The sequence below is a fragment of the Stegastes partitus genome, unplaced genomic scaffold, assembly GCF_000690725.1.
Source record: "Stegastes partitus isolate 25-593 unplaced genomic scaffold, Stegastes_partitus-1.0.2 Scaffold1269, whole genome shotgun sequence".
In the NCBI taxonomy this organism is placed as follows: Eukaryota; Metazoa; Chordata; class Actinopteri; family Pomacentridae; genus Stegastes; species Stegastes partitus.
The window spans coordinates 38,166-64,364 of NW_007579000.1; the positions used below are offsets into that span (position 1 = coordinate 38,166).

Sequence of the window (26,199 nt, forward strand, 5' to 3'; positions counted from 1 at the left end):
GACCAAACTGACACCAGACATAAAAGAATGATACCTAATCGAGAGTTTCATGCATCACAAACAACCTTGTTGCCACATTTTGTGCAGTGAAAGGCCATTATTAAATATTCTGTGGGGCAAAAAGAAAAACACATCAAACATGCCAAGTGTTAAATCTCAGAGTGTGTGAAACAGGGCACACACCAGGAAACATGTCCCTCAACTTTCCCCAGTTTAGCACTGGACAGGAAGCAGCTGTCTGTATTTGTACATGGACGAGCGCTACTTATATTCTACATTTAATCTATGCCACAGCCTGACGTGCACAGAACCAGAAATGTAATGACACGTTGGACCGGTGCAGACTGCAATGAATGGCCGCTCCACTCAGCAGCAAGGCGCCAAAGATACGTGAAGAGAATTCTTTGGTGAAACAAATCCACCAAAACCATCTCACCAACATGTACCCAACATCTGCACTAATTATTCATTACTGTTGACTACTGTTACACATTATGTACCGGTATATGTGTGTGCGTGTATATATATATGCACTATTGCACTTCTGGTTAGATGCTAGCTAGATGCTAACTGCATGTCGTTGCTTTGTACTTGCACATGTGTAATAACAATACAGTTGAAGCTAATCTAATACAAAAATATATATATATATCTAATTGCATCTTGCTCGCTCATAATGCAAACACAATAGCCTTTAATCTGCTAATGTAGTGGGATGCCATAGTTTAGTCGTCACAGCTTCTGTCCAAACACCTTCTCTCGTACCTGCACTGAAGTATTTTCAGTAAAAGTAAGTTTTGCTCAACTTTTATTCGTTCCAACTCCAACACAATCAGCTCAGTTCCAGCCGCCACTGTTTGAAGAACAGGAAGAAACCCACGAATCAACTGCTCCTGAAGAAACGCTCTCCCATCTTGCCTGTACGACTGTGCGTGTAAAGCAAAATGACAATAAAGTTGATTTGAAACTCAGCACAGCATCCTAGGTTGCAGAGCGACGCTGAAGCGCCAGCGTACGAGCACAAACGCTCACGATGCTGGACGCTCTGCATGGATTCAACACAGGAGGACACATTACGCTTAAGATGGTGAGAAAATCCCACAAAACAGGGAACAGTTACGAACATCTGATCATTTACTGTATTATGTGTTTGTGGAAAAAGACTAAGTGTTGTGTATCATGTGTACATAAGCTGCTCAAACACACACAGTCACACACGCTAACCTGAGGTTTCCCACTATGCGAGGCCAGACGCTGAGCTCAGAGGCACACTGGGACATCTTCCAGAACTCCCCCTCAACAGTCTGCTGTCCGCAAGCACACATACACACTCATGGCTCGCAGCCATGGACACGGTGTCCATGCCACACTGTCGGCAACGCCCCCAGCCTGCTTTGGGTCTTTGTGCAACATGCAGGCTGGAGCCGGAGGGACAACCGAGGGCCATTACACAATCTGAGACGACTCCGCCAGTCGGAGTGATGACATTTAACAGAAAAGAGCGACAGGGCACTGAAAACCACCGAGAAGGGCAGGTTAACACACACACTCTGGTCTTCATGGTGACGGTGGGACAGTGCTGAAACCGATATTCCTCTTACATCACAGTTGGATGCAGTTTTCCTGTTTTGCTCTGCATGTGTGAAAATGCGAGGACGACTGAAGGCTGGAGAGAAAGAAGACAGCAGAGTAGCGGCGGTACATGGAAGTACAGGGAGCACGTTAAAGCTGCTTCCTGTTGGTAAACAAAGCAGCGGCCCTGCTCATTGTGGGCTTTTTATAGATCAGTGCATACAAACGTGCACGGCGTTCCCATCCTCCGTGCTCTCTGAGGACAACATGCCTCCTCAGTGTTGCGTCAAACCTTACAGCCTGACATTTATGGAGAGTCACGCCGAGCGTTTGGAAACTATCCACGTCAGTTACGACTTACGGATGCACTTGTTGAAATAGTAAAAACTCCCCATATTTCACACATCTCACACTGTAAAGACATCGCTTCAGTCACGCTCAGGATTGCATGACTGACTTCTCCAGAGAGTTTAGTGAAAGCTGCCAAAATGAGTCAGTCGCCTGATACAGACTCGGCTCTCTGTCTTCAAAACAAGAGCACTTTGTGCACAACTAGTCACACATTACCGGTCAGAGCCAATAACGAATGTCACACTGACTGCACATTACCTTTCAAGCATCAACATGGCCTCTCTCTTCCTCCTCTCCCCTGTGGTTCTGTCACTGGACAGCAGAGCACAAAACACACCGGCGGGCCTTACGGATCAGGCCTTCATTTAAGTCTACCTTGAACTGAAGCCATAAACAAAGCAATTCCACACCGTGAAGAACTGCTTTCCACATTTCTGCAGTGACGCAAACAGGAACTCTTAAATGGGAATAGCATTCATACCTTAAAGACGATTCAGTAAACAGAGAGCTGTGACTTTTCCTGCAGTGCAAGTCACTACAGCGATATATAAATGTGTGCATGTTTACTAGAAATCGAGTTCAAACAGGTATCAGCACAGACGAGTGCATGATCCTGAAAAGCGGCGTGGCAGGTTCTAATAATGAGGGACTGCACAAAAACAGGGATTGGCCTGGAAAGTTAAGGGATCAACACAGTTCTGACATCAAACAGATGCAAGTTCTAAGCAACCGACGGCGTGTTTAGGAAGACGCTGCTCCGTCAGACGGAAAGAAAAAAAAAAAAAGTCCTGCACCATCAGGAAGAAACACTCTCACTTTGGAAACTGCTGCTCTAAACGTTGCCAATTAACGCGTTTTGATAAATTATACAGCGCCAATACTCCACGCTATGTCAGCAAACAAACAGCAGAAGGGAAAAGCAGGTGTTGGAGCCGACATGTAAAGACGGTGGAGAGAATGCAAAGAAATGCGACAGAAGTTGGACTTTAGCTTCCAAATCAACAACATAATGGCACTAATCTTTTGTGCCAGTCAGCTAATAGACACAATTCAAGACCCTGAAAGGAAGTTAAAGACAAAAGTAAACCACAGTTACACAAACACCTCTTTAGAAATATTGTTGGTATGTGTGTGTTGCACTTACGATCGAGTCCGTTGACGTAGCGAATCGACACTTCACAGTGCCCCCACACGGCACTGACGATGGGATAAAGTCTCTTGCCCTTCAGCCCCCTAAAAGCCACTCCCAGGTACTGCCCGTCCACCATGAAGCTCAGAGTCCCTTCGTCCATATCCAGCACTACCGTCAGACAGTCCGGAAGCACAAACGACTCGTCTGGCTCCAGGAAACAGGGGTACGTGGGCGCCGCTGAGGAAACGGGCCGATTCTTCCCGTCGTGGTAGAGTCTGTTTCGGCCCAGGTCCCAGCCCCAGGACTCAGAGTCCGAGCCCACCAGGGCCGTGTAGCCCACTGAGTGCAAAGGTGCTTCGGCGGTGGCCACCCCCACGACAGCATGGGTGCCTCTCTGTCTGGCCGGCCAGTGAATCCTCCACACGTGCAGACCCCGGGTGTAGCCCACCTTGCCTCGGATACAGTCTGTGCTCTGCGCTACGGGATGCCGGTGAAACGTCAGCTTGTCGTCTTCTTTAACAAAGACGTTGAGCGATCGGTCGTCAGGGTTCCAGGCGTGGCGAAGCTGAGCCTCGGCGCTGGCCGCTGGCATGTCCAGCAGCAAGTCCAGCCTGGGGGGCCGACAGAAGTCCGGACCCCGCAGTTCACGACGCACCGGCCGGTAAGAGGGCTCCCCACGCACATCCACCGACTTGATGCTGCCCGAGATCTTCTGGCCCATGGCTGGGTGGATCCAAGGGAGGATGGGGCAGAGGGGAGGGAAGAGGACGGACCGAGGGTGGTAATGAGGGGCCGGTAGATCCCGACGTTACCTCATGGGCACAACGGCAACGCTGTGGGTGGACAGATGCTGTCTTCAACCAGGGGGAACCACACTCCTGAAAGAAACACCAACACAAAAACAGGACAATTTGATAAATATGTAAAAATGGCAAAGTTCAACTAATTATAGTGTGACAGTCAGAAGTCTAAACTTTATAAACTCACATCTGCAGCACATCTGTACGGCCGCCACATTTAGCCAATTAGTTGATTGGCAGAAAAAGATTCAGCAATTTTTTTTTTTAAGCTAAAATGCCAGATATTTGAGGTTTCCAGTTACTCACATTGCCACAACTGTCAGTTAAGTCTGGCATTTAGGTAAAAATCTGACTGCCATTTAAATAAAATGAATGTCAATAAATTCTAGGCTGCTGGTTGGACAAAACAAGACATTTAAACAACGGATTTTTGGACTGTTTTCTAACATTTTACAGGCGACTAATTAGTAGTTGTTGTTTTTTTGAGAAAACAATGAGTTGATAATGAAAGCCAGTTTTCCTACAATCAGACTTAAATTTCAGCCTTTTCTGTAGATTTTCAGACCACATTTGACATCTGAGTGCAGGTAGATGTTTCTTCATGAATAAATGGTTTTGACATGTATGTTACATCCTGACTGTGCGTGCTACGATGTGTTGTCTGTGACTGCAGCTCTCTTAGTTCAAGCAGCATTTTCATTAAAATTGCAAAAGGAAAAAACAGTAAACACCAAAGAACAGCACAAATGATCTCTGCCCAAAGAGGACTTGTATTATTTTCTCTTAGCATATTGAACAAATACTGTTATATGCAAAAAAATTACTCCTGAAAACTGCAGTTCGAGGTTTGTCCAGCTTCAAACAACACATGGAGGGAAAACTAGGGAATAACAGTCGAGCATCCAAAACGTAATCAGTGTCTGACCAAATGTAAAATATGGTCACAATCTCTTCCTCTGTTCCTGAGTTATAGCGCTGAATAACGGCCAGGAAACTGTTTGAACAGAACATTATGACGTCAAATCACTTTGTCATACTAGATACCTGCGTGAAACTTAGTTAGGAACAGAAACGTGTTTTGTGAGGTCACCATCGAAATCTAATCACTTCATCCTCCAGTCCAGGTTTGTGCCAAATTTGAGAAGGTTCCCTCGTGGCGTTCCTGAGGTGTTGCATTAATGACAATGGAACAGATGAATAGACGACCTGACAGCATAATGCCTCTGGACTGGAGGAGATGTTTCCATACGCTCCTTTCTTTTCCCCCCTCCATACTTTCCAGACCTGGAAATGACCTAAATCAAATTACATAGTCTTCTATACTGCTCAGGAACCCTGGAAAATTGTTAGCTGCAGTCCTTCCTGGCTTATAAAACTTGATAAGAAAAAGACTTGTTTTTTGTTTTTCCGTTTTTTTTTTCCATCAAACAAAGACACTGCCAGAAACAGAAGCAGAAATATGGCACCAACAGCGCTGGCTTCCAGTGAGAGCTGCAGAATGAAAGGGAGAACGACAAAGAAGAAGAAGAAGAAGTAACGAAGACTGAACTTCTCTGTACTTCCAATCTTCCTCTCGAAAACTTTTTCCCTCGCCACTTGCCAATTCCAAGTATGAACAAACATCTGGTTTCTCCGCGTATCAGTTTGCCTCTCAGTGCATTTAGTTGGAGACTAAACACAGATTGCAGCACGTTAGACGTAAACCTGATGGTCAACATGTAGAGATGACGACAGCAGCCAGTTATTAAGCTCTGGGTCGCATCCCACCCCCCAGCAGCGCGTTTGGTTCCTGTAAGGATTACTCACTACTTCATAAGAAAGCACAGCCAGTGTTTAAATAGCACACTGAACAGCATCGAGGTGTCTCTCTGATGAAAGAATCCCTCCGATGACTGACACTCAAAGGAACGGAGGATCTGCTGAAACTTACTGCCGACTTCCTGTAAAGTCATGCAGCATGCACTCCCCGTTAGTCGAGCCCGTCTTCACAAACAAATGTGATGCAATTCATATTTTATAAGTCTATAAGGAAACGCAACATGCTGAGCCTTCCCAGCGAGCAGACTGAAAGCCTCGAGCTGCTTCCAAACACAGGTGCAGAGTTTCCCTGTATGACCGCGGCGTTCCACATCCGCTGCACTTCCACTGCTCCGTGTCCTCGATCACTCCTTCCTGTATGCAGCCTCGCCGATGTTTTTCACACTCCCCTATAGTTTCTTGGGAAACGACTCTGCGTGACTCTTCCAGGGAAAGTACAGAACAATAACTCGTGCTGACCCACCGGAGGGAGGCAGATGCAGATGCTGTGTGTGTGTACAGCGGGTTGAAACAAGTTAAGAGATTAAAGGATCAGAAGATGATGACAGAATCTGAAGCTACTTCAACTTGATAACCTTTCTGTACACAAAGCCGAGTCTGCACAACGTGAGCCTGCTTTTCAAATACAGCCGTGATTCAATGATCTGAGACTAAATGAAAAAACTTCTTTTATGTCGGATATCAAGGCTGTCGGATTGTCAAGACGGAGGTCCAGATACGAGGAGGGCTTGATGCTGGAAGGCTCATTAGTTGTTCATTATTGTTCATAGTTGTTATAATAACTAGTAGGGCTGGTCCCAATAGAACTTTCTGGACTCAATTAATGATGAATATCAGAACATTCAGTGCGGTCGGGGGACACTTCCACCCCGGGGCAGCGCTCTGACGGGGTGGAAGTGTCCAGAACACACAGGCAGTACTTGGCTGCTGATGCTAGTTTAGTTAGCGCTCACACTTCTGTTTCCCCTGCCGCCACCGCCATCCATGTTTACCTCCATAAACACTGAGCACGCTCGCGGGACACTTTTGGGTCGTATGAAGTTCACACAGCAGATCACATACAAGTCGCATTGAAGTGGAAACGTGAAGGAAGTCACAAAGAAATCCTCATTGAGCATCAAGTCCTGCAGTGTGAACGTAGCCAATCTGTGGGATTGTTCAGTCAGATAATACGCCGTCATCCTGATTGGTGACATTAAATGTCATGTCGGAGTCAGAATATTGTTTTCTGACTTCCTCTGTTAGGTTAGAGTTTGTTCTGATTTGTGCTCTTGAGTAGAGATTGGAGTCTCTTTCTTTGGGCTTCTGCCTTCGAAGTGTTTCTGGTTTTCTTCAGTAGTTGATTAATCTATTGTCGTCACGTTGTCCTGGCTGGTGTCATGTTGTTTTTCAGAATGGGTTTTGGTTTCTGATTTTTTCAGTCCGTTTTGGTTTATGTTCTTGGTTGAAGTCGTGGTCCCTTTCTGGGTTTATGTTTCTGAATTTTCTCTTGTTTTCTTCAGTAGTTGATCAGTCCATTTTAACCCTAACCCAAACCCTTAAAGGCTGTTTTTTATGGGTTCTGTTGGTTTTTCCTGAAAGCCTGTCGGATAGCAGGTTTAGGATTGTTAAGGGTCGATTATAGAGTCATGGCTGTAGATGTTTTGCTATTTCTAAAGATTAGGGGTATAACGGTACACTAAATCAATGCTTTGCAGCGTACCAAGAACTGGGGTTACAGTTAATTTTCGGTACAGCAGGGAGAACAAAAAAAGAGCATTTAAACTCATCTGTGTCAGTCGGTGGCATTTTGAAAAATGTCAAAATTCAACCGTCTCTAATTGGCCATAATTCTCAGCGTCACTATGAAATGCCAGCACGCTGTCAGGAAGACAGAAATACATCCCGACGCTCTCACTCATCGTCTCAACAAGAAAATATATAAAAATAAAAAATAAAATTAAAAAATGACTTCTTTACAACCTTATTTAAATACTAAAAGTCAGGTTTCTGCAAAAACTCCACAACGTAATGCAGCTTTTCTGTCTTTTTATCAACACCAGAAACAAAGCTATATTATCAGAATAAACCTTATTAAAGCAGTCTGTTGGGGGGGAAAAAAGACTTGACAAGGAGTTTGCAGCACTGACCTGTACGACATGAAGCTGGTTAACACATCTCACAAAACTAAACACTCCGACACGTTGTCTGCCCAAGTTTAAAGGCTCGCCCCGCTGCTACTCTGCAGCTGATAACAACTGCTAAAAGGCTGTTAAAGACCCAATCTAGAAGCTCCAGGAGCGAGAGTACGAACACATCAAGGCTATTCTGACAGCTACTGTTTGCATCAGAGGGCATAGCGAGCCGAGGAAGTCTCTCATCAGGCCTGATGTGCGGCTGCACCCCGATTACAGACGGGTTTCACACATTAAGCGCTCCACACTTACAAACCATCAGCAACATTTTCCTAATTGAGAAAAAGGCAGGCATGAATTAGTTTGGCCTCGGATCATAACACGGAGCAGCTTCACAGGTTATGGTTTCTTGTTTCTGTTTAAAATGTCGCCAAGTAAATACGCGGCGGATTGTAGAGAAGCAGAAGCAAGAAGGAAAAAAAAAGACAAGACCACGCCATGATGAATGGGCGACATCTCCGACAACAACACACAAGACCGAGTGCTCTCATCGCGCACACTTACCGGCAGACAAAGTCATTTGCAGAACACTATCTCATGACTGCAGCCCATGTAGACAGACAAGCTCTCCATTTCCATTTTAATTAATTTATACCACCGAAGATGACGCATTGAGCCATTTCAGGATAAACGAGGGGCCTCGCCATCATACGGCGTTCACAGACAAAGAGGTTGTAATCGCACAGGCCATCGATCAGTTGGCAATTCTGAATCATGCAACACACATGCAAAGTAAAAGCCCCGAGTGCAGATATCACCAAGCAATTACTCAGGCATCACTGGGAAAACATGGGAGGGAAAATGTGCTGAGGAAAAAACACAAAAGGCAAATTAGTTCTGTTTTAGATCACCTTCCAGATTCACAGCGACCAATTCATCTCCAGTACGTAGAGCGACACACGCAGACGTCTGCAACGCAGCCGCAGCAGCCAAGTCTGGATCGCACACTCACTTCTAAAACTGTAATCAGTCAGTCTGCTGCTGTGTGTCCAAAGCACTTCATGTCCGAGTCCAAGTCTATTATAACGTGTGGGTTTTTTAAGGACGGCGCTGAACAGAGGACATGTGGGAAGTCAGATGTTGCTTACTCAGTTTGATATTATAATAGAAAAGCAATTAAAGGGGGAAAAAAGGATTTTCAGGGCTCGTCTGCACCACACTCAATAAAACAGCATAAAACTAATAAAGGTGAATAAAAAAAACAACAACTGCCAAAGTCTGGATAGATTCTGGCTGCATCAACAATTCAGGATTCCAGCCAGAGGGTGTTTTGGACAGAGAGGGAAGTGGTCCCATCAGCCTCTCCATAAAAACCCTGTGGGAACATTTGATGTCATCCGCATGGAGCTGCCGACATCAGAGCGGCACCTCCAGCTGGTGAATATCAAACTTCAAATCCACTTCACCCCCAGTGCTTGAATGGCAGCGCTGCCTGTGACCTCCTGTGCAGAAAGCTGTTCCTCACACACACACTCACACACTCACACACACACACGACTGTAACTGATTGAGCTCTTTATCAATAACACATGCAGTAAAAAAAAAAAAAACCCAGTAGCCAGACAAACTAGGGCAGTTTTCACCCCGACATTGTGACATGCTAGTTAATGACTGCAAGATGAACAAACAGTAGGAAGGCAGGATGGTTCCAACGCTATCGTCAGCTAGCATGAGGCCAACAAACCCCGACAGTTCAGGACGAACAGCTTCACATGTTCGACCTGCATCCCTGAGTGTATTATCAGTTTGACGGTTCATGCAATCAGTCCTCGGCTCTTCAGCAACTGTGAAAGGTCTACACACGACGAGCAGCAGTTAGGAAAGGGTCAGCTGTTGGTTTGGTCTGAGATATGTAAGAAAACAGGCTCCAGTTATAATTTTCTGAAGCCAAAAGTGTACGAGCGGGCAATCATCATGTGATCTTTTGGGGTAGAATCACGAGCTCGACCACAATTCATCCCACAGATTTAGCTGAACCTGTGATCACACAAAGCACGTCAACTCAACTCAAGGCAAATTTCACAAATCTCTGCATCCTTTATTTTTTAAACTGGAGGTGATGAGTTGCTGCTGTGTTGGTTGCTGAATTTCCACCCATTACAACCAGCTGGACATCGGAGCTCCTACCAGGGAGTCACCGAGTATTGTTCGGCTTCTGCAACTCGAGGGGACATGACAGGCGATTGTTTGCAACGCAGACACACAGTAGTGGTGGTTTCTGAAGTTAAAAACCCAGACGTGGAAGACGAGAGTTGCTGCCAGATGTTTGTAATTTCCAACTTTTATATGTGCAGCAGCTCCAACTAACCGTGTGCACAGAAACAATGACAGCATATAACACATCAGCCACACCACGGCAGAGGCTTCAAGACTACAGGTTTGAATAAATAAGAGTTGATATTGATTTTATTGAGAAATCCTACACTTGAAATTTGTCAACAATCATTTTCTTTGGTAATTTAACGACTATAAAATCATTTGAATTTGTTAAATGTATTTGTTTATTTGTATTAATTATATGAACACAGTATGGATAAATGTATTATTGACATTAGAGCCCATATCTTTGAGTCCTATATATTATAAGTTGCAGGGGACGTGGGGTAGGAACAGGTATATACAGGTAAAGTAAAAAAACACCTTTTAGTATTTCACTGGATTGTGAAAATACACTAATCTGATTCAACATAAACAGAAAACTAGAACCACGAAACAGCTTAAGTAAGACAAAACTTACACTGTCACCGACTTGTGCACGGGCAACTGCCGTGTAATTAATCAATTAAGGGATTAACATAATGCTGCCACTGGAGACCAAGCTCATGCAATTAACTTATGCAACTGGTGTAAACAGTGACTATATATATATATATATATAGATATGTATATTTTCACAGTCCACACCGTGTCTGATAAGAAGGATTCCCAACAACGATTTCTTCAGGATGTTGGTCAACTCGTGGCTATTCTTAGTTTTTTGACTTCTGCAAAATACAGTCAGAAAGATTCGTAGCGTGTCCAAAAAAAAAAAAAAGTTGTCCTCGCTGTGTCACACAACTAATCATGATTTTGCTTCGTTCCCTCGTAGTAAGAAAGTTCGGACACTGCAGCTGTTTATCCGTTTAAATTTGTACGTATCCTCCAAACAGCTGATCAAACGCCAAATCAGGATCATCACAACATCATCACATCGCCCTTTTCTGCAAAAGTGATTTCTCAGATGTGTAGTTTTGCCCAGCGTCGTGTCCCAAACTTCTAAATATTCACTTTTTATTCATTTAAACCTAAAGAAAACCAGAAGACAGTCACACTGCAGGTGATAAACGACAAATGATTAATTACTCATGAAAATAATTGCCTGTTCCTCTGCATCAATCAGCAAATCAACCGAGTCTGAATTAAAACGAGTGGCCACGTCCTCAGACCGGCCAAAAAGTGACCGCGAGTCATTAATTTTAAATGAGTGCTGAGAGACGGCTGAGATATTTGGGGCATCGGGAGTCAAGGTCATGATGTGGCAAAAAGAGCACAGGGCGCTGCCGTCACATTTAAAATGAGCTGAGTCAGAAAATAGCAGTCAGATGTGAAAAAACGGATTCTACACATTACCCAACTACATGAGCACGGGGGAGATATCATCCACCAGCTCGAGTACGAGAATGTTGTGGACGGGAAGAGGAAAACGGCCGCTGCTTTCTAAAGATTTGTTCAAGCAGGTTTAACATCAACGTGGCGAGAGAAACGATGGACGGAAAAGCAAGCGAAGGAAGGTCAGGGCTGATGAGAAGCACCAGCGACGAGATGAGAGCCAAGGACGAGTAGAGGAGGATAATGGAGGGGAGATGAGAGAACTTATGACAGAGAGAGGAGAGAAGCGCCGATAGGCCGGCTGAGTGATGGCTGACGGCGGAAAACCTGACAGGAAGAAAAAGAAAAGAACGAAGCGATGAGATGTGGCGTCCAACCCGACACCTCTTCAGATTAAGAGATCGGAATTTAGTGGAAGAACTTATCAAGTAGCTGCTACAACCCAAGAACAATCTCTGCTTCATCTCCCCATCGTGTCTGCGTTCGGTTTCTATCTCCTCTCTAAAAAGCAGATCTAGATATCAGTTGTGTTTTTTCTCCCCTTCAGCTCTGAGCATAGAAGAGATTGGAAGCAAGGAAGGAACTGGCACTATTTAAGATGCAGCTGGGACAAAATCCACGGCACAAACTTGTTATCTCGAGCGAGAGAGAGAGAGAGAGAGGCAGTGACATGGAGAAGGTGGCTGGTAGCATGACAACCATTGTTAGCATATCAAACGCGAGCAGCCCAACACACACACAGCCACATACGGCTGAAGGGCATCCTAATGCAGACGACTGATGCAGGGGCTTTAAAGTAGCACTAACTCAAACGCACAAACCCGTGTTTTATCTGCATGCCGGCATCAAAACAGCAACTCTTGGCAATGATTACAAGGGTCTGGAGATGTGCAATCTGAGTTAGAGGGAAACAGTTTGCTGAGGGGAACCCACATGGACCAAAACACTTCTCCTGTGTGTGTGATGCCATCATCATTTCTGAAGATTACACCAAAATACAGAACACCGCCACGCATTCTTAATTATTAACTGATTCAATGACAAAGCCAATGGAAAGACAGGAAAAAAAAAAGGTTTAACTTGCCGTCTGACAGTCAACGAGCATAATGAGGGTTTAGAGATAGCTGTAAAGCAAACAGTGGTGTGAGAGGACGGCCAGAGCCAGCCGCAGCATAATCTGGAGTATAAAACAGCGGTTGGATCCTGACGTGAAGTCATGCAATGCATTCCTATGTACGTTTGTCAGAGTTCTGCCTTCCTTCTACGAGGGGAAAAAAAAAAAAAAACTGACAACAGCAGCGCAAAGCGAAGCTGAACAGAACCGGCCCGACTGTCAGCTGCAGCTTTCTTATCAACCGTATTTCTAATTCATATTCCGAGCGCGTTACAAGATTGTTATGTCATTACGGATTCACAGTTTTGTAAAAGTGTTTGTTTTTCCGTCTTTGAGGTGCTGCATATGTAGACTGTTAACTAGATCTAAAGCCGGAGCAGGATGGATGTGGTCAGCAGGCCCGAGCCTCTGAGTGCAGTTTTTAACATAAGAGGACGTCTCAGGGAAGAGACGCTGCGGTTTTTGTCTGCTTTAGTTCTTTTAGAGGCTTCAGATGATGGATTAAAAGTGTTTTTAAATTTCTTTTTATTCATTTAGCATGGTGCGTATTTTTAGTCTACTTATCAAACATGCAATATGCAACACTTTGTCTCTAAATAAAGCATTCATGGAGCAGCAAATCGCTATCTGCAACGGAAAGATAAAGGAGAGTGACGACATCTTCAGCAGCAGGCTAAAGTCGTGCACCCTCTGTAGTTAAATGAGCTTCTCTGCTCCATGTTTGGGCTCTCCTGGCACTTACAGCCAGATCTTTATCACTGCATTTTCAAAGTGCAGCCCAGCGTTTAGCCAGCACCCCTCAAAACCAAAGAAGTGTTTTGTTTGCGTACCCGTTTCCACACACTTCGGTCCAGCAGGCTGTGGAAACAGACACACATGGACTGGAAAAGACTCAAGTGGAGCGAAGGAGGGAGGCAAAGACAACACGAAACGACTCGCTGTGACCACTCGATGTGTTCTACGACGCTAGCGTGAGCTCATGGATGTGTACGCGAGCTTTACGTGTAAATGAAAGTGAAGAGAAGCTGTGGCAGGAGATGCTGACGCTCCAGCGATATCCAGCGCTTCTGAATGTCGCACACAGAGCCTTGAATCGCGCTGTATTTATTCTATTTTTCTGTTATCGAAGCCTGTAAAGGAACAAAGCGAGACATAAATAAAGGTTATTATCGTGACAGCTCCACAGGCGGCCGATTCACAGCTTCTGCTTCCAAAGACGGACAGAACAGAAATCCAGGACCTGCTGCTCGACCCACATTCACAAACCAGCCAAACAAAACCTCACATCAAATGACGCAGAACCTGCTGGCGAGCTAACACAATGCTAAAGACGTTTACTCGTTTTGCTAGATCAGCACTTTCTGCAGCCCTCTCTTGTTCCCTTCCTCTCCGGCCCGACGCTCCTCACAACCTCCTGAGGATGTGCGGTGTTCCCACAGCTTGTTCATTGTCTGTTGCATTTCCCAAACAGGAGAGCGGGTCAGGTGAACGGATGACGTCTGCTTTTTTTTTTTAAACAAATCAACCCGTCTGCGTTCGACTCATCTCATCTCACGCAGTGTGACATGCGGTGAGAGTGGATGATTGCTTTTGATTGCAAAGTGGAGGTTCTCTTAGTATAGCACGCCGGTGACAAGACAAGAAGGCATCAGATTGCAGGAGGTCCAAATCAAACAGACAGCGAGCGCTACAAGTGGACAAGTTGCTTAATGTTTAGCCGGGGTTGAAAAACAGCAGGAGACCCACTTTAGCGACTGAAACGTATTCCCACCACTACACTGTTTTTACAGTTTGGCTTCCTGACACTTGACAAGTACCAATGAGCTCTCCCAGGCTTCGGGGAAAAAGTGTAATTAACATTGCAAAATAGAGACTGATGATAATGCTCAGAAGAGTGTTTCATCTCATGGTCCAACTGCTTTGGAAACCTCTTTCCGCCCACACCTCTCTGACACGGGAATTAGGGGCTATGTGGCCAATCGTCTCTGTTCTCTCCCAAACCAAAAAACACTTTGCCTTAAAACGAGGTGAGAAATGAGTCAGGATTGGCTTCTCTGAGCCAGAAACTTCAAATTGTCAGACTCTGAACTGCCTGACAGTCCCTGAACTGATTCTACGTGACAGTTCTGGTATTTCAACTAAATATCACCATTCTTTGTGCATCATTTAAAAAAAACTATCCAAACAGAAACCATGTGCACTAACCGAAGTGTTCTTGTCGGCCAGGTTGGGCTCGGTGTGATTATGAGTCAGGGCTGAACCGGTCTCGCATGCCAGCAGCGTAACACGATGCAAGAAGTCCACCATCATGTGCCGCTCTCCCACCACTCAGCCACTCACACAGTGAAACACTACACTGAGGGTCCAGCAGTGTGGACAAAGACAGAGTGAACAAACAATACTTGCTTTTCTGGTCAATGATGAAATAAACAGGGGAAGAAAAAAAACTTGAGCTGCATTAAATTATTTACGGTTTAACCCACAAAAGTAGTGAAACACACGAGTCAGCTTAAAGTAGAAATGAAACTAAAGAAGTTAGTGCCGCACTGGATTTAGTAGGAGACGTGCCTCAAGTTTGATTTCATTCGGAGACTTTCTGCGGGACAAGCGGACGCCGCGGGAACGCTGCAGCGAGCAGTCGAAAAGACTTCTGGAAAGTGTCGGCATGGAATAAGCCCCGCAGCAGAGTTACCAACAGAGAGAGACGGGAGAAAATATCACGGACCGAAAGAAGCACAAACAAGAGGTCAAGAGACGGCCTGAGAGAGGAGAGGAGACGTCTTACCATGAAAGCATTTCTACCGACAGTCAGGCGGCTCTCGCACCGCGATGTGAAGGCGCAATCACAGCAGCCGAGCAGGAGAGTGGGAATACTTGCTCCTCAGTCTGTAGTCCAAAACGAGGTCAGCGCACAGTCAACAGCCAGACGAGTGTGGGACAGGGCAGAGGCAGACAAAAAGAGAGTGTGTGTGCGCGAGTGTGTTTGTCGGTAAGTCGGTGAGTTCCTGCTTGTGACGCGAGGATGGGGAAAAACAGCTTGGCTCCAGTTCCCAGCTAAGACAGGAAAACAGCTGCTGGAGGGAGGAGAGAGGGGAGAGAAAGATAGAGAGAGGGAGGAAGAAGGGGAGGGCTTAGCATGGAGCACACTCAAAGTCTTTCCCAAGCAGTGCAGAAAGAAAACCACCCACTCGCTCACAGATGCACCGACTGTGCTCCTCCAGAAGAAGAGGAGACTGGAAAGACATGTGGGCGCCGCTCGCACACTTCTCCCATCTCTGCAGATTAACAGCTCATATCCACTTGGCTCTGCTGAACTGGACAATGGACACCAAGCCAGTCAAAGAGGAGTACTGAAGAAAGTGCCAGACCCCAGAAATGTTGCTCTATTAAATCCATCAACCGAGTCTCAAATCTGACGAGGCGATCTGCCGACTGCCGTGACGCTGCAGTGTCAATCACAGCAAGTTGTCATTTAACTTAAGGGGTTTTTAGCTCGTTTACATTTAGATGATTTACAAGACAATGCACAGGTTTCAGTCAAAGAAGCTAACGTTGCTTCGACTGTGTGCAGACCGATCATGCTTAGTCACCCCCCTAAGGCCCAGTCTGATCCAGGAAAAACCCGGCTTTGTTTACCATCTGTCTTCACTGCTACTTCAAGGCACAAGTCCATCCCGAGAGCAAGTTGCTTTCAGTAAGTTAATTTCTCGTCTAGAGAGCTTCTGCGGCTCTCGGACTCCCGACCAGCTGACAACAGAGACATTCGTTGTGACATCAAGCAGACTCCGAATGAAAGTTCAGAAAGCCTGATGTCGAAATTTCTAAAAAAGTCACATTCTGCCTGTTCTCCTGCCCACATGGAGCCTTTCTGCTATTATTTCAGGTGGACACATTTTTGTTCTCTGGTTGTTTTTACTTCATTCGCTCCACCTCCAGCTACCACATGGCATTGTGTGACACTACTGATTCGCATTTATTTGGGGTTTTTTGGAATTAATCTTAACATTCACATCTACGCATTTGTTTCCTGCAATTTTGATGTACCGTAATTTCCAGACTACGGGCGCACCTGAATATAAGCCACTAACTTTAAAAAGAAAAAGGCCGCACTGGTCTATAAGCTGCAGGTGTCCACGTTGGAACACAAGATATTTACACAGAAAGATTATTTTAACTTTTAATTAAATACGTACCGGTAACATACACAAATAGGGAAATGCTTTTTTTCTGAACAGTGCCTGTAACACGGCTGTTTAAGAAAACATCTGGTAGCCAACCAGGAAAAGTCACTGATCGCTATCTTCATCTTCCTCTTCCTCCTGCACTAAAGCCACTAAAGTCGGCTTCTCCTCAGACGAATCACTTCATCACACACTCCCTCAGTCTCTCTTTCATCGTCGTGCTCAATGTCACTTTGGTCTCGAGGCAAATTCGCAAAAAAATCCATAAATTAGCTGCTTTGTTGTTTAAGCTGCAAAACATGTGAAAAAAGCATAGACTGTATAACAGATGGACGTAGCTGCCGTGACGTCACCCGTTGGTTTCTGCACTGAGAACATGAAGCCAGGGTTTGGCTACTTCCTGGTTGACATCTTGGATTTTTGCAGCCAAATCGTCAGAGGGGGGCGGAGCCATAAGAGCAGCGATTGGTCAGACGGATTGAGAGGCGGGCCCTCTCTGCCCCGCCCACATCTACCGCCTTCTGCTCGCTTCGTCTGAATGGTCGCTGCCGACTGTCAATCAAGCCAGCCACGCCCCTTGCCCCGCAAAATGTTGACGATTTTTTTGAAATTCAGTATTGATTTATTTTCAGATTGGCCACCTGATCTCTGGATTTGACCATGAAAACTAATAAGAAAAAAATCCTGAGCTGTAGGAATGCAGTATTTGGTGATCTGTGATCACTTCTTTTCCAGTTCCAGTCTATGGGAGCCAGGGCTTTGTGGAGCCAGCAGCTAGTGGACGTAGTGATGCTGCAGGTTTTTGACACTTCCGGGTTGGCTTCATTTTTCAGGGCCGGTTGCTACGTCCATCTTTTATACAGTCTATGGAAAAAAGTAGCGGCTTATAGTCTGGACATTACCGTATTTTGTGTCACCATGGCAGCGTTTTTTTGTTTGTTTTCTTTTCGGCGTATGAACAGCGTCTGCCAGACGATGCTGAGCGAGGTTCAGCTTGTCTAACGGACCACCCTGTGTTCGCCTCTTAGTGGTCTCACTAATAACCGGGACGGGGTTCCCTATTACACCACAGCCGGGTTTATTCCTTCCCACCGTGTCGGCCGCGTCACATGTGCCTTTTAAATTTCATTTAGATTTCAATCTTGTAAGTTTAACAAATAAAAAAAAAAAAAATCCAGCGTGGCATTTTGAAACGTAAGACGTATTTGTACTATGAGCTCAGTTATGACAAGCCGCTCCACCCAGGCCTTTCTTCCTCCTCTTCGTCTCTCCTTGGTTTTGACACCATCCCCCGCTCTCTACCTATGTATCCATGCTTCTCTCGCTCTCATCTTTCTCCCCCGGGAGACAAGAAAGCCGTCTTCTCGCTTGTTACCCCCCCTCCCTCCTCGGCGAACGCACAACAGCATTCCTCTCTGGCTGCTTGCACTCTCCAGTCCTACGAGGGTTTTATGCTGAATTCTGCATACATTAACGCACGAGGCAAGAAAAAAATAAGAAGTCACACTGTAGCCTTCACTGTACAAAAAAAAAAAACCGCACACTCACCACATTCATAACAGATTCAACAAGGTTAACGCTGCAGGACCACCGTGTTTTGACGTGGCCTGGTGCTGTACTGACAGAACTGCACTGGTTTAGTGGGTTTGTATGCTCATTTAGCAAATTATGATTCATGAAAAAGGACATTCTGGTCGTCTCCCGTTGACTGCAACACCAAGAGTGAAGAAAAGATGGACACAAGGAACGGAGAAACTACGGTGGTTCGGGTTAAAGGACTGCAACACCTCGGTGGAAACAAAGCAGAACAAAACAAACTGCATCACGAGGACAAAACCTTTCATCCATCACCAAGTAGATGGATGACTGTACAGTGTGCAGATCAAAGATTCTTGTCCGCCAACGTGGTCAATAATAGGCCCATTTGTCAAAATGACTTCCTGCTCCTCAGACGAAGACACGCCCAGCAGCCAGGATGAGAAGCGGTTTGCTGTCTCCATGTCTGCGTTTACCCAGGAGACGAATCTGTTGGCAACCGCGTGTTGGAAGCAGCAGCCAAAGTTAACTCTCTGTGAGAAAGCAGTTCTTTGTGTCCAAACACACACACACTGGATCGCAATCCAAACACTCCAGACATAAAAGGTAAAGCTGCCTCCACGGCGGGTCCCCAGAGCGCCGGAGACTCGTTGTACGGCGAAGGATTATCACAGAGCAGCTCTGACCTTACAACCCCACAGTGGCAAGGAAATGATTTCCACTGCAAGTTAGAAATCATGGATGCAAGCTGTGCATAAGTGAGAGCTCGGTCGTCTCCAAATCAAAGAGAAGGAGGACATTTAAAGTTAAGTGTCTGCTTGTTTAGACGCTGGATGTTAAGCGCATTGTGTCTGTGTGGATTTTCCCAGAATACTCAGGTTTGTTTTTTACATATTTAGACTGTACGGTTCACGGTGCTTACCGTCATAATCTGATCTATGAGAACAGATTATTAATGTGATTGTGATGCAGGAAGACTCATTTATTGCTCAAATCAGAGCTTCAATAGAAAACAGTCGGATGAAAGAAAGAATTACTCACAGATTTTATTAATATTAAAGCTCAGTTTGAATGTCTAGATGATTAATCGATGGATAAAACCAATCAGCATCGCTTTGATAAAGAAAAACTCGACAGGTCCTGGCTCACAATTGTGGAAAATTGTTCCACATATAATCACAAATAATCAATAATTTGGTGTCATAAGGACTTCTGATCTGAATAAACAATGACAGCATGGTCTTGAGTGTTCTGATGATCTATAGACGGTAGCTTTAAACTTCTGATCAAGAAACAACTGATTCACTAATAATCAATACACCCAGTTAATCCATCTGCATCTTTTATGCGCCGACATGTGCAGCTGTAATGGAGTCATACGAGGAAAACCTTTTGGTGAAGCCATAAAAGTCTTCCAGAGAGACAGGAAAGCCGGCTGCATGGACTACTGGTTGCTTCAGCTATGACTTGCATCTCTGTCATCACAAACAGGCTCCTTCACAAGTTAATGTGATTAGAAAGTAGGCTGCACACACATTACAAGCGGAGCTGCACAAAGCCTGCCGTCATTGTCTGGTGGTCCACTTCCGACCACGCTGGACGAAGTCTGCTGCTATTTCGGTGAGAACGACAACTGAGGGATCTATTGTGAGCACTCGGGTCAATGAATGTGGAAAATAGGGAGCATGTGAGGGTAGCGGGGGTCACTTCAACCGACTTCCTCCTGAAGGAGAGGCGGGTGTTGCTGCCTCATTAACTGTAAGGACACAAACACAAGCCTTGCTGGTGCTGAATGCTGGTTCTGGCTGCTCAAACTCCAGAGTTGTGCTGCCAAACCAAATCAGCACCCGTCTGCCATCACGCACTGCAATCACTGCTACTTGTTGATTCGTTATCTCTGTTGTAAATCAGACATTTTTCCAGTTTTGTGCTGCATGGTTTAAAACAGTATTTTGAATGTTGTTAAAGCTCCTACATGGACTCAGTACACAATGGAGAGCGGTATGTGGTATCCATGGAAGCGCTCTGATAGAGTGGCTGTTCAGAGGGAACCCTTCTGCTCTCTGTATGAATGGACTCAAGACCCCGAGAACCCTCCACGACATCTGCCTCGAGAGCTGCTGCACTTCTGGGAAAACACCTGATTTGTGCAACTGTTAAATCTAGACAGTGAAGGCTAGTTAGCTACGAGCTAAGGCGTTGCTGGTGGGACACAGTTGTACCGGCTTTCAGGGCGCAACAGTTTGTGCAAAACTTCCGTGTGTCTCATTCCAATGCATCTGTGATCGGACCGGGGACGTCCTGGCCAAAAACGACACAAATCACCGCTTGTGCGTCCCATTCATCGTCTCAGTTGTCGCGATAGCCCCGCCCCCAGCCCCTGACGTACTCGCTGCTTAGCTCTGGCCCAGCAAAGAGTTGGTGCCTGCTAAGAACCAGTTTTGAGAATCTGGAGCCAGTGCTTGGGCGGTGGAAACACAAAGAACTGGTGCTAAGTCAGGCACTAGCACGGAACTAGCACTGGAACCAGTTTGGTGGAAAAGAGGTAATGGAGACTCCACGCAGAAAGATCCCGGGAGTCCTCACCGGGACGCCAATCGGCGACCTTCTAGCTGCGAGGCAACGATGCTAACCACTGAGCCACCTTGCAGGCCTGGAGTAGAGACGCTTGCCTTAATACAGGACGTTCCTGGTACAGTTCATAGTCGTGGATGTGGAACAGTAAGCGCTCCTCACATGCTTACAACAACTGAATTAGAGAGTTTGGTTTGCTGAGAACAGATCGGAGTTAAATTGGACGCATCAGTTTTGTGCAGACGTGTTCGTGATGCTAACTATTTGTGAATTCCAAACTGATTCTATTCTGGGGGGACATGTTCTGGTTCAGAGTGTGCTTGGAGAGGAGGACTTGTTTGTGAGCAAGACAGAAACACAGCTACACACTGAAAAAGGGTTTTAGCCATTTTAAGAAGCAAATCTTAAAATATATATGTTGCAGTCAGTGCTGATATTGCAGCAGGCCGCCACAAACACATCGATGACGACTCTTTTTCAAATCGTGTCGAACTCGCTGCAAATACGTCGGCAATCATCAGCTGGAGGAATGTGATCGCTCAGCCCAACAAAACATTTCTGAACATCATTTCCAAAATTCAGGCAAAGACAACATTTATTAACAGGACCGACATATTGGACTGTTTTTCTCTCTTCAAACACCGTTTTTCCAGTTGAACTGGTGCGATACAGTCCTCAATTTTATTCATACCCCTTCCATTAAAGAAAAGGAAAAATTCACAACAGTCACTGAAATAACTAGAAACTGAAAAAATAATAATAAATAAAAATTTGCTAAATTACAACCTAGTGAAACAAGACTTTGCTTTTGAATTGTGGTTGAAAAGAATAATTTAAAAAAAAAAACTGTCCTGTTTCAACTGTTTTTTAATATTTCTGTTGAACCACAATTCAAAAGCAATGTCATGATTTTTATAACATTTTTTGTTTTTTACTACTTTTGTCAATTTCAGCTTATTCCAGTTTTTTTCCTTCTTTAATGGGAGGGTCTGAACCCATCTGCTGTATATAAACTGGTCTCATGTATTAAAACATAATGTGCGTCGCTCAGCATTCAGCAGGTTCCACGTGGTTACGCAATCGGTTTAATGCTTTGAAGCAACTCGTCTGTAGGTTTAGTTTAAGCTCACCTGGTAACACACTTTTGCTCTTATTTTGCTCCTGTGTGGTTTTATCATGGTGACCGCAGCCTTGTGGCTTCGTTGTTCTGCAGTGCTTTGACATTATTGTGCATTATTTAGTAAGTGATCTTTTCTTCCTTCCATTAGAAAAGTCAGGATTCCCCTCCCTAAAGTCTGATGGACTTCATATGAATAAAATAACACGTTGGCAAGAGGAAGATCAGAACAAAAGGTGTTTTTCTCCCCCAGTAATCGGACTCTTTCTGTAACCTCATATGCAGCAGCGGTGCCATGTTGTATCACAGTTCTGAAGTTTGCTGTAACAATCAGGTTAGTGATGTCGGCTTCCGCGGCTTGAAACTTTAGCCAAAACCCGCCGAGCCCGTAGCGCCCATCAGCTGCGTTTGGGTTGGGACCCGTTGAAAAATTTAGCAGCCGCCTTGGCTCAGCTTCCCTGCGCCTACAGGTGAGTCGGCGTGATCGGGTTTCCACAGCTGGGTTATGGAATGTGACGCAGATCCGTCCGTCTTCACCTCTCTGACAAATCAAGCGGCTCCCGTCAGTGGCGGGATACTTTGTCGGTATCAAACAAAGGCGTATCGCTTGCTTTGCTGAATGGAAAGAAAGTCATCTTTCTATCAGCGCTAATATCAGCTAACACAAAGAAAGGCGGCTTTGAAGTCTGAGTAGGACGCCGGTGCTGCAGCGTGTAGCGGAGGTGGATGAGCAGAGTCGTAGGATCGGAAACAAACCTCTTAATCCATGTGAGTGCAGGGATCTTGAGAGAAGTGCATCTTTCCCGGGTCAACAGGGAGCAGCTCGCAAAGCCCGGCCCGTTTCCTGTCGAGAAAAGACCCACAGGTTTGATTAAGGACGCCACGATGAGCTTAATGACACAGGCTCGTCTTGTAGGTCGCCGCACGCCACTCCGTTTACAGCAGCGCAGGAGGCGACGCCATTAATCCGACAGAACACGTTAATGAGCCCAAACACTCGACAGAACAATCAGAGGCAGCGGCCCGACACAGCGTCGTGCATTATGCATTCAGGAGCCACTAAAGTGCCGGTGGGTGCTCTCCTGAGAAAACCCGTGTTTGTTTGGGTCCTGCTCAAATTCAGGCCAACATGAAGCAATTTGAAATAAGAGGACAAGGACAGATAAGGAAGGAAGGAAGGAATAAAGAGCGGAGGGGGGCTCCGTCGCCGTGAATATTCATGAGCCTGCGCAGTCTTAATGTTCATCAAATTTTAAAACGACTCCTCTTCAAACATTAAAAAGAAAGAGGGGGGGTGTTGTTAAAAGTGTCCTGTGGAATCTGCAGACCTCCGGTAGCCACTTATACATGAGTGGGCCTCTGGTTTATTAGCCGTCCGCAGGGATGTGCACACATTCCAGTGATCAACAGGCTGCAGGAAGACGCTGAGAAATGCCAACATAGGCAGGAAAGACGAGGGCCGACCGCTACTGGACGCTGATGAAAGCAACGCAGGACGTTAAACGTTAACGGTGGTGAACATAACTTTCATTTAACTACAACTACAGGTCAATATACGCCAATCAATGCTAGATTCATCATTTTTCTGGACATTATTAGTGTTTTATTTTAACAGTTTCCCAAATAAAACAACATTCTCTAAGCACCAAAGGACTAAAAGTTTTGTTGTCAGAGTTTTGTCATTGCAAATTTTGAATAGAATAATCTTTATTAGTCCCACAAAGGGGAAATTTACAACGTCACAGCAGCAGAGTGACAGAAAAGCAAGCAAACAACTACATTTTTCACTGTAAATATACATCTGTTCCAAACATCGGTTATTAGTCACATGAGCCAACCCCTCGCTGCAGCTGATGGATATCTATTTATTGCTCGGTCTATAAAACATTTTTAAAAACTGTCCACCACAACTTTGCAGAACCAAAGCTGAGATCTTGAAGCCTCTGGGTTTAATTGGACTTAAAGTTCAAATGCTTAGAAATAATGTTCACAACGATATATGGCAAAGACGAGCAGTAATTTGAGAAGCTGGAACATTTAGCTTCATCATTTTGGTGGAAAGTGACTAAATCATTGAACCGATTTTGACATTAGTTGGAAGCAAAAATACGACTTTTCTGTTTAAGAAGATGTTTTACTAATCAATGAATCAACTGATTTTGATGAACAGCTCTGAGGAATGCTGCTGGGGCTGTTATCTACTTGATAAATGTGCAGCATGTACCAGATAACTCTTCATAGTGCTGTAAATGTTGTGGATGTGGGTTTCGTTAATGAGTCAGTGCGGCCCAGAGAGCGGTGACAGGCAGAGGGGTGCACTGCGGCAGCTCCAACACCAACTTTACTCCCCGTGGTCAAGCACTGCCGCTTTACTCCACTAAAACTCCATCTGTTAAAAAAAGCACTTAAAGTGCTGGCTGCTCTTCCTTAACGAGCGTTGCGACGGTGGAGCAGTAATTCCGTCTGCTGAGTGTTCAAGTGCTGCCCGGCACAGTTTGGGCCACTTGTGGAGATTAGCAGCAATCAGTGCATCTATAGGTGCTTAAACCACAAGTATTTTTAGCCTTAAATAGAGGAACAGTTCCTCAAATATGTAAATGAGGATACATTTATCAGGGCAAGTGATTAAAAGAAGAATAGATTTTTATTTCTGATCAAGAAGACACCTTCACTGATTAATATGGACTGCCAGTCTACAATCCTGATTCACTCCCGCCATGCAAACACACTTTGGGTGTCATCTTGACAATTATGCATTCAAATGAGCAACAGCAGAGTGTTTGGTGATGAAAGTAGCGCTGGATTGGCGACGGGGAGTGTTTGGAAAACTTGTAATACCAATCTATCAATGGAGCCTCGTGGCTTCTGCTAAAAACGATTAAAAGAGCTGCAGCACCGGAGTAAGGCGTCAGAGTTTACGGCGGTGAGCATTGGCATTCACCTGCGACCCCATGACGACAGCAACACAACAACGAACTACACTTCAGAGTCTTTTTAAGCGTATTGCAGATATAGCCTTTTCAAAAATGCACTGTGACAGCAGGGTGCGTTTCTTCCAAATGTCTCCATCCAAAAAGAGGAAGAACAAGCAAACACATGCACACATCGGACTGATCCGGGCCCTGATCGTCTGTGGTCCGACCAAACAGCACGGCGGCTTACATGGCTTACACACCGGCCCCATTTCCAACGGCCCTCACACCTCACCACCTGTTTCCTCCCGCCCGGCCCGCACACGACGAGCTGGTGGAGGGCGCTGGGGTGGAAAGTCAAGGTGATGTGAATGATACGGAAATATTCATCAGCATAGAAACCCCTGTCGAAGCAGCAGCCCATACTATGTGTGAAGCTTTAACACATTAAACACATTTATGCTCTCAATTCAATACGATAACTGGCAACATAAGGCCCAGATGGGGCTTTTCTAAAGAGGAAACGCCGCTAATTCAAGCTTTCACCTTGGTTAAGTCGATGCATTTGAAATTAAGAGTCAAGGTGACCGTACACTCCATCAGACCTGCTCGCTAAGTGGCTGAACAGCTTTGGAAACTCCCACCTCCTTTACAGCGCTGATCTATGGCGTGTGTACTTCTATAACACTGTGAAACATAAAAAAGGACATTCACACCAACCTCATTCAGTCACTTGTGAGCTTCGTGGAGGTGAGAAAGGAGCCAGGATTTGAATGTCCTTCTATTACTGGCACTAATATCTTTTATATATATTTAACCTTCTGAACCCAAAGCAGGTTCTGGACATTTCCTGCTCCTGTCAAGTCACTGACTGTGGGCTCATTTTTTACAGCAAGTCCTGGAGTCTCTTTGTAAAGTTAGTGGGTGTGGCTAATATTCAGGTGCACCCATAGTCCAGAAATTACGGTACTTCTTTTTTTTTTTTCCCCACAATCTCTACAAAATACGTGTTTTTCCACACGACTGCACATTAATTCCACTAATATATTTGCTGAATGCATCCTCCACCAACATCTGTATGGTGTCAAAGTTATGCTGCAGTTATTCTATTTTCAGTTAAGCACGTTTTATTTTGTCTTTCTGATTCGTTTTTATACTCGTCTCCTGTCTGCTCTGAGTGAACACAGCCTGCAGTTCAGCTGAACGGTCCCTGGATTTTGATTTTGAATGAGACACTTACAATAAATTGGTTAATGAAACTTTATTTGGCTTATTTTTTTTTACATGAACTGAAAGAAAGTCTGCGCCACCTTCAAGTGTGTCCATTTTG

The 26,199-nt window shown here is 45.2% G+C and overlaps 1 protein-coding gene across 2 annotated transcripts in view; it reads right to left on the reverse strand.

Annotated features, from left to right (window-relative positions):
- LOC103369311 (SPRY domain-containing SOCS box protein 4) overlaps window positions 1-26,199 on the reverse strand; it is a 49,835-nt gene that overhangs the window by 14,112 nt on the left and 9,524 nt on the right. Inside the window, exons 2-3 of one of the 2 annotated variants that reach the window (XM_008297998.1) lie at window positions 22,714-22,801; window positions 3,068-3,933 (exon numbers count right to left, since the gene is read on the reverse strand). In XM_008297998.1, coding sequence (XP_008296220.1) covers window positions 3,068-3,776 — 709 coding nt within the window. In that variant the 5' untranslated portion in view covers window positions 3,777-3,933; window positions 22,714-22,801. Of the gene's footprint in view, window positions 1-3,067; window positions 3,934-15,334; window positions 16,254-22,713; window positions 22,802-26,199 lie in introns of those variants that run through there. The other variant, XM_008297999.1, reaches the window with a different exon arrangement.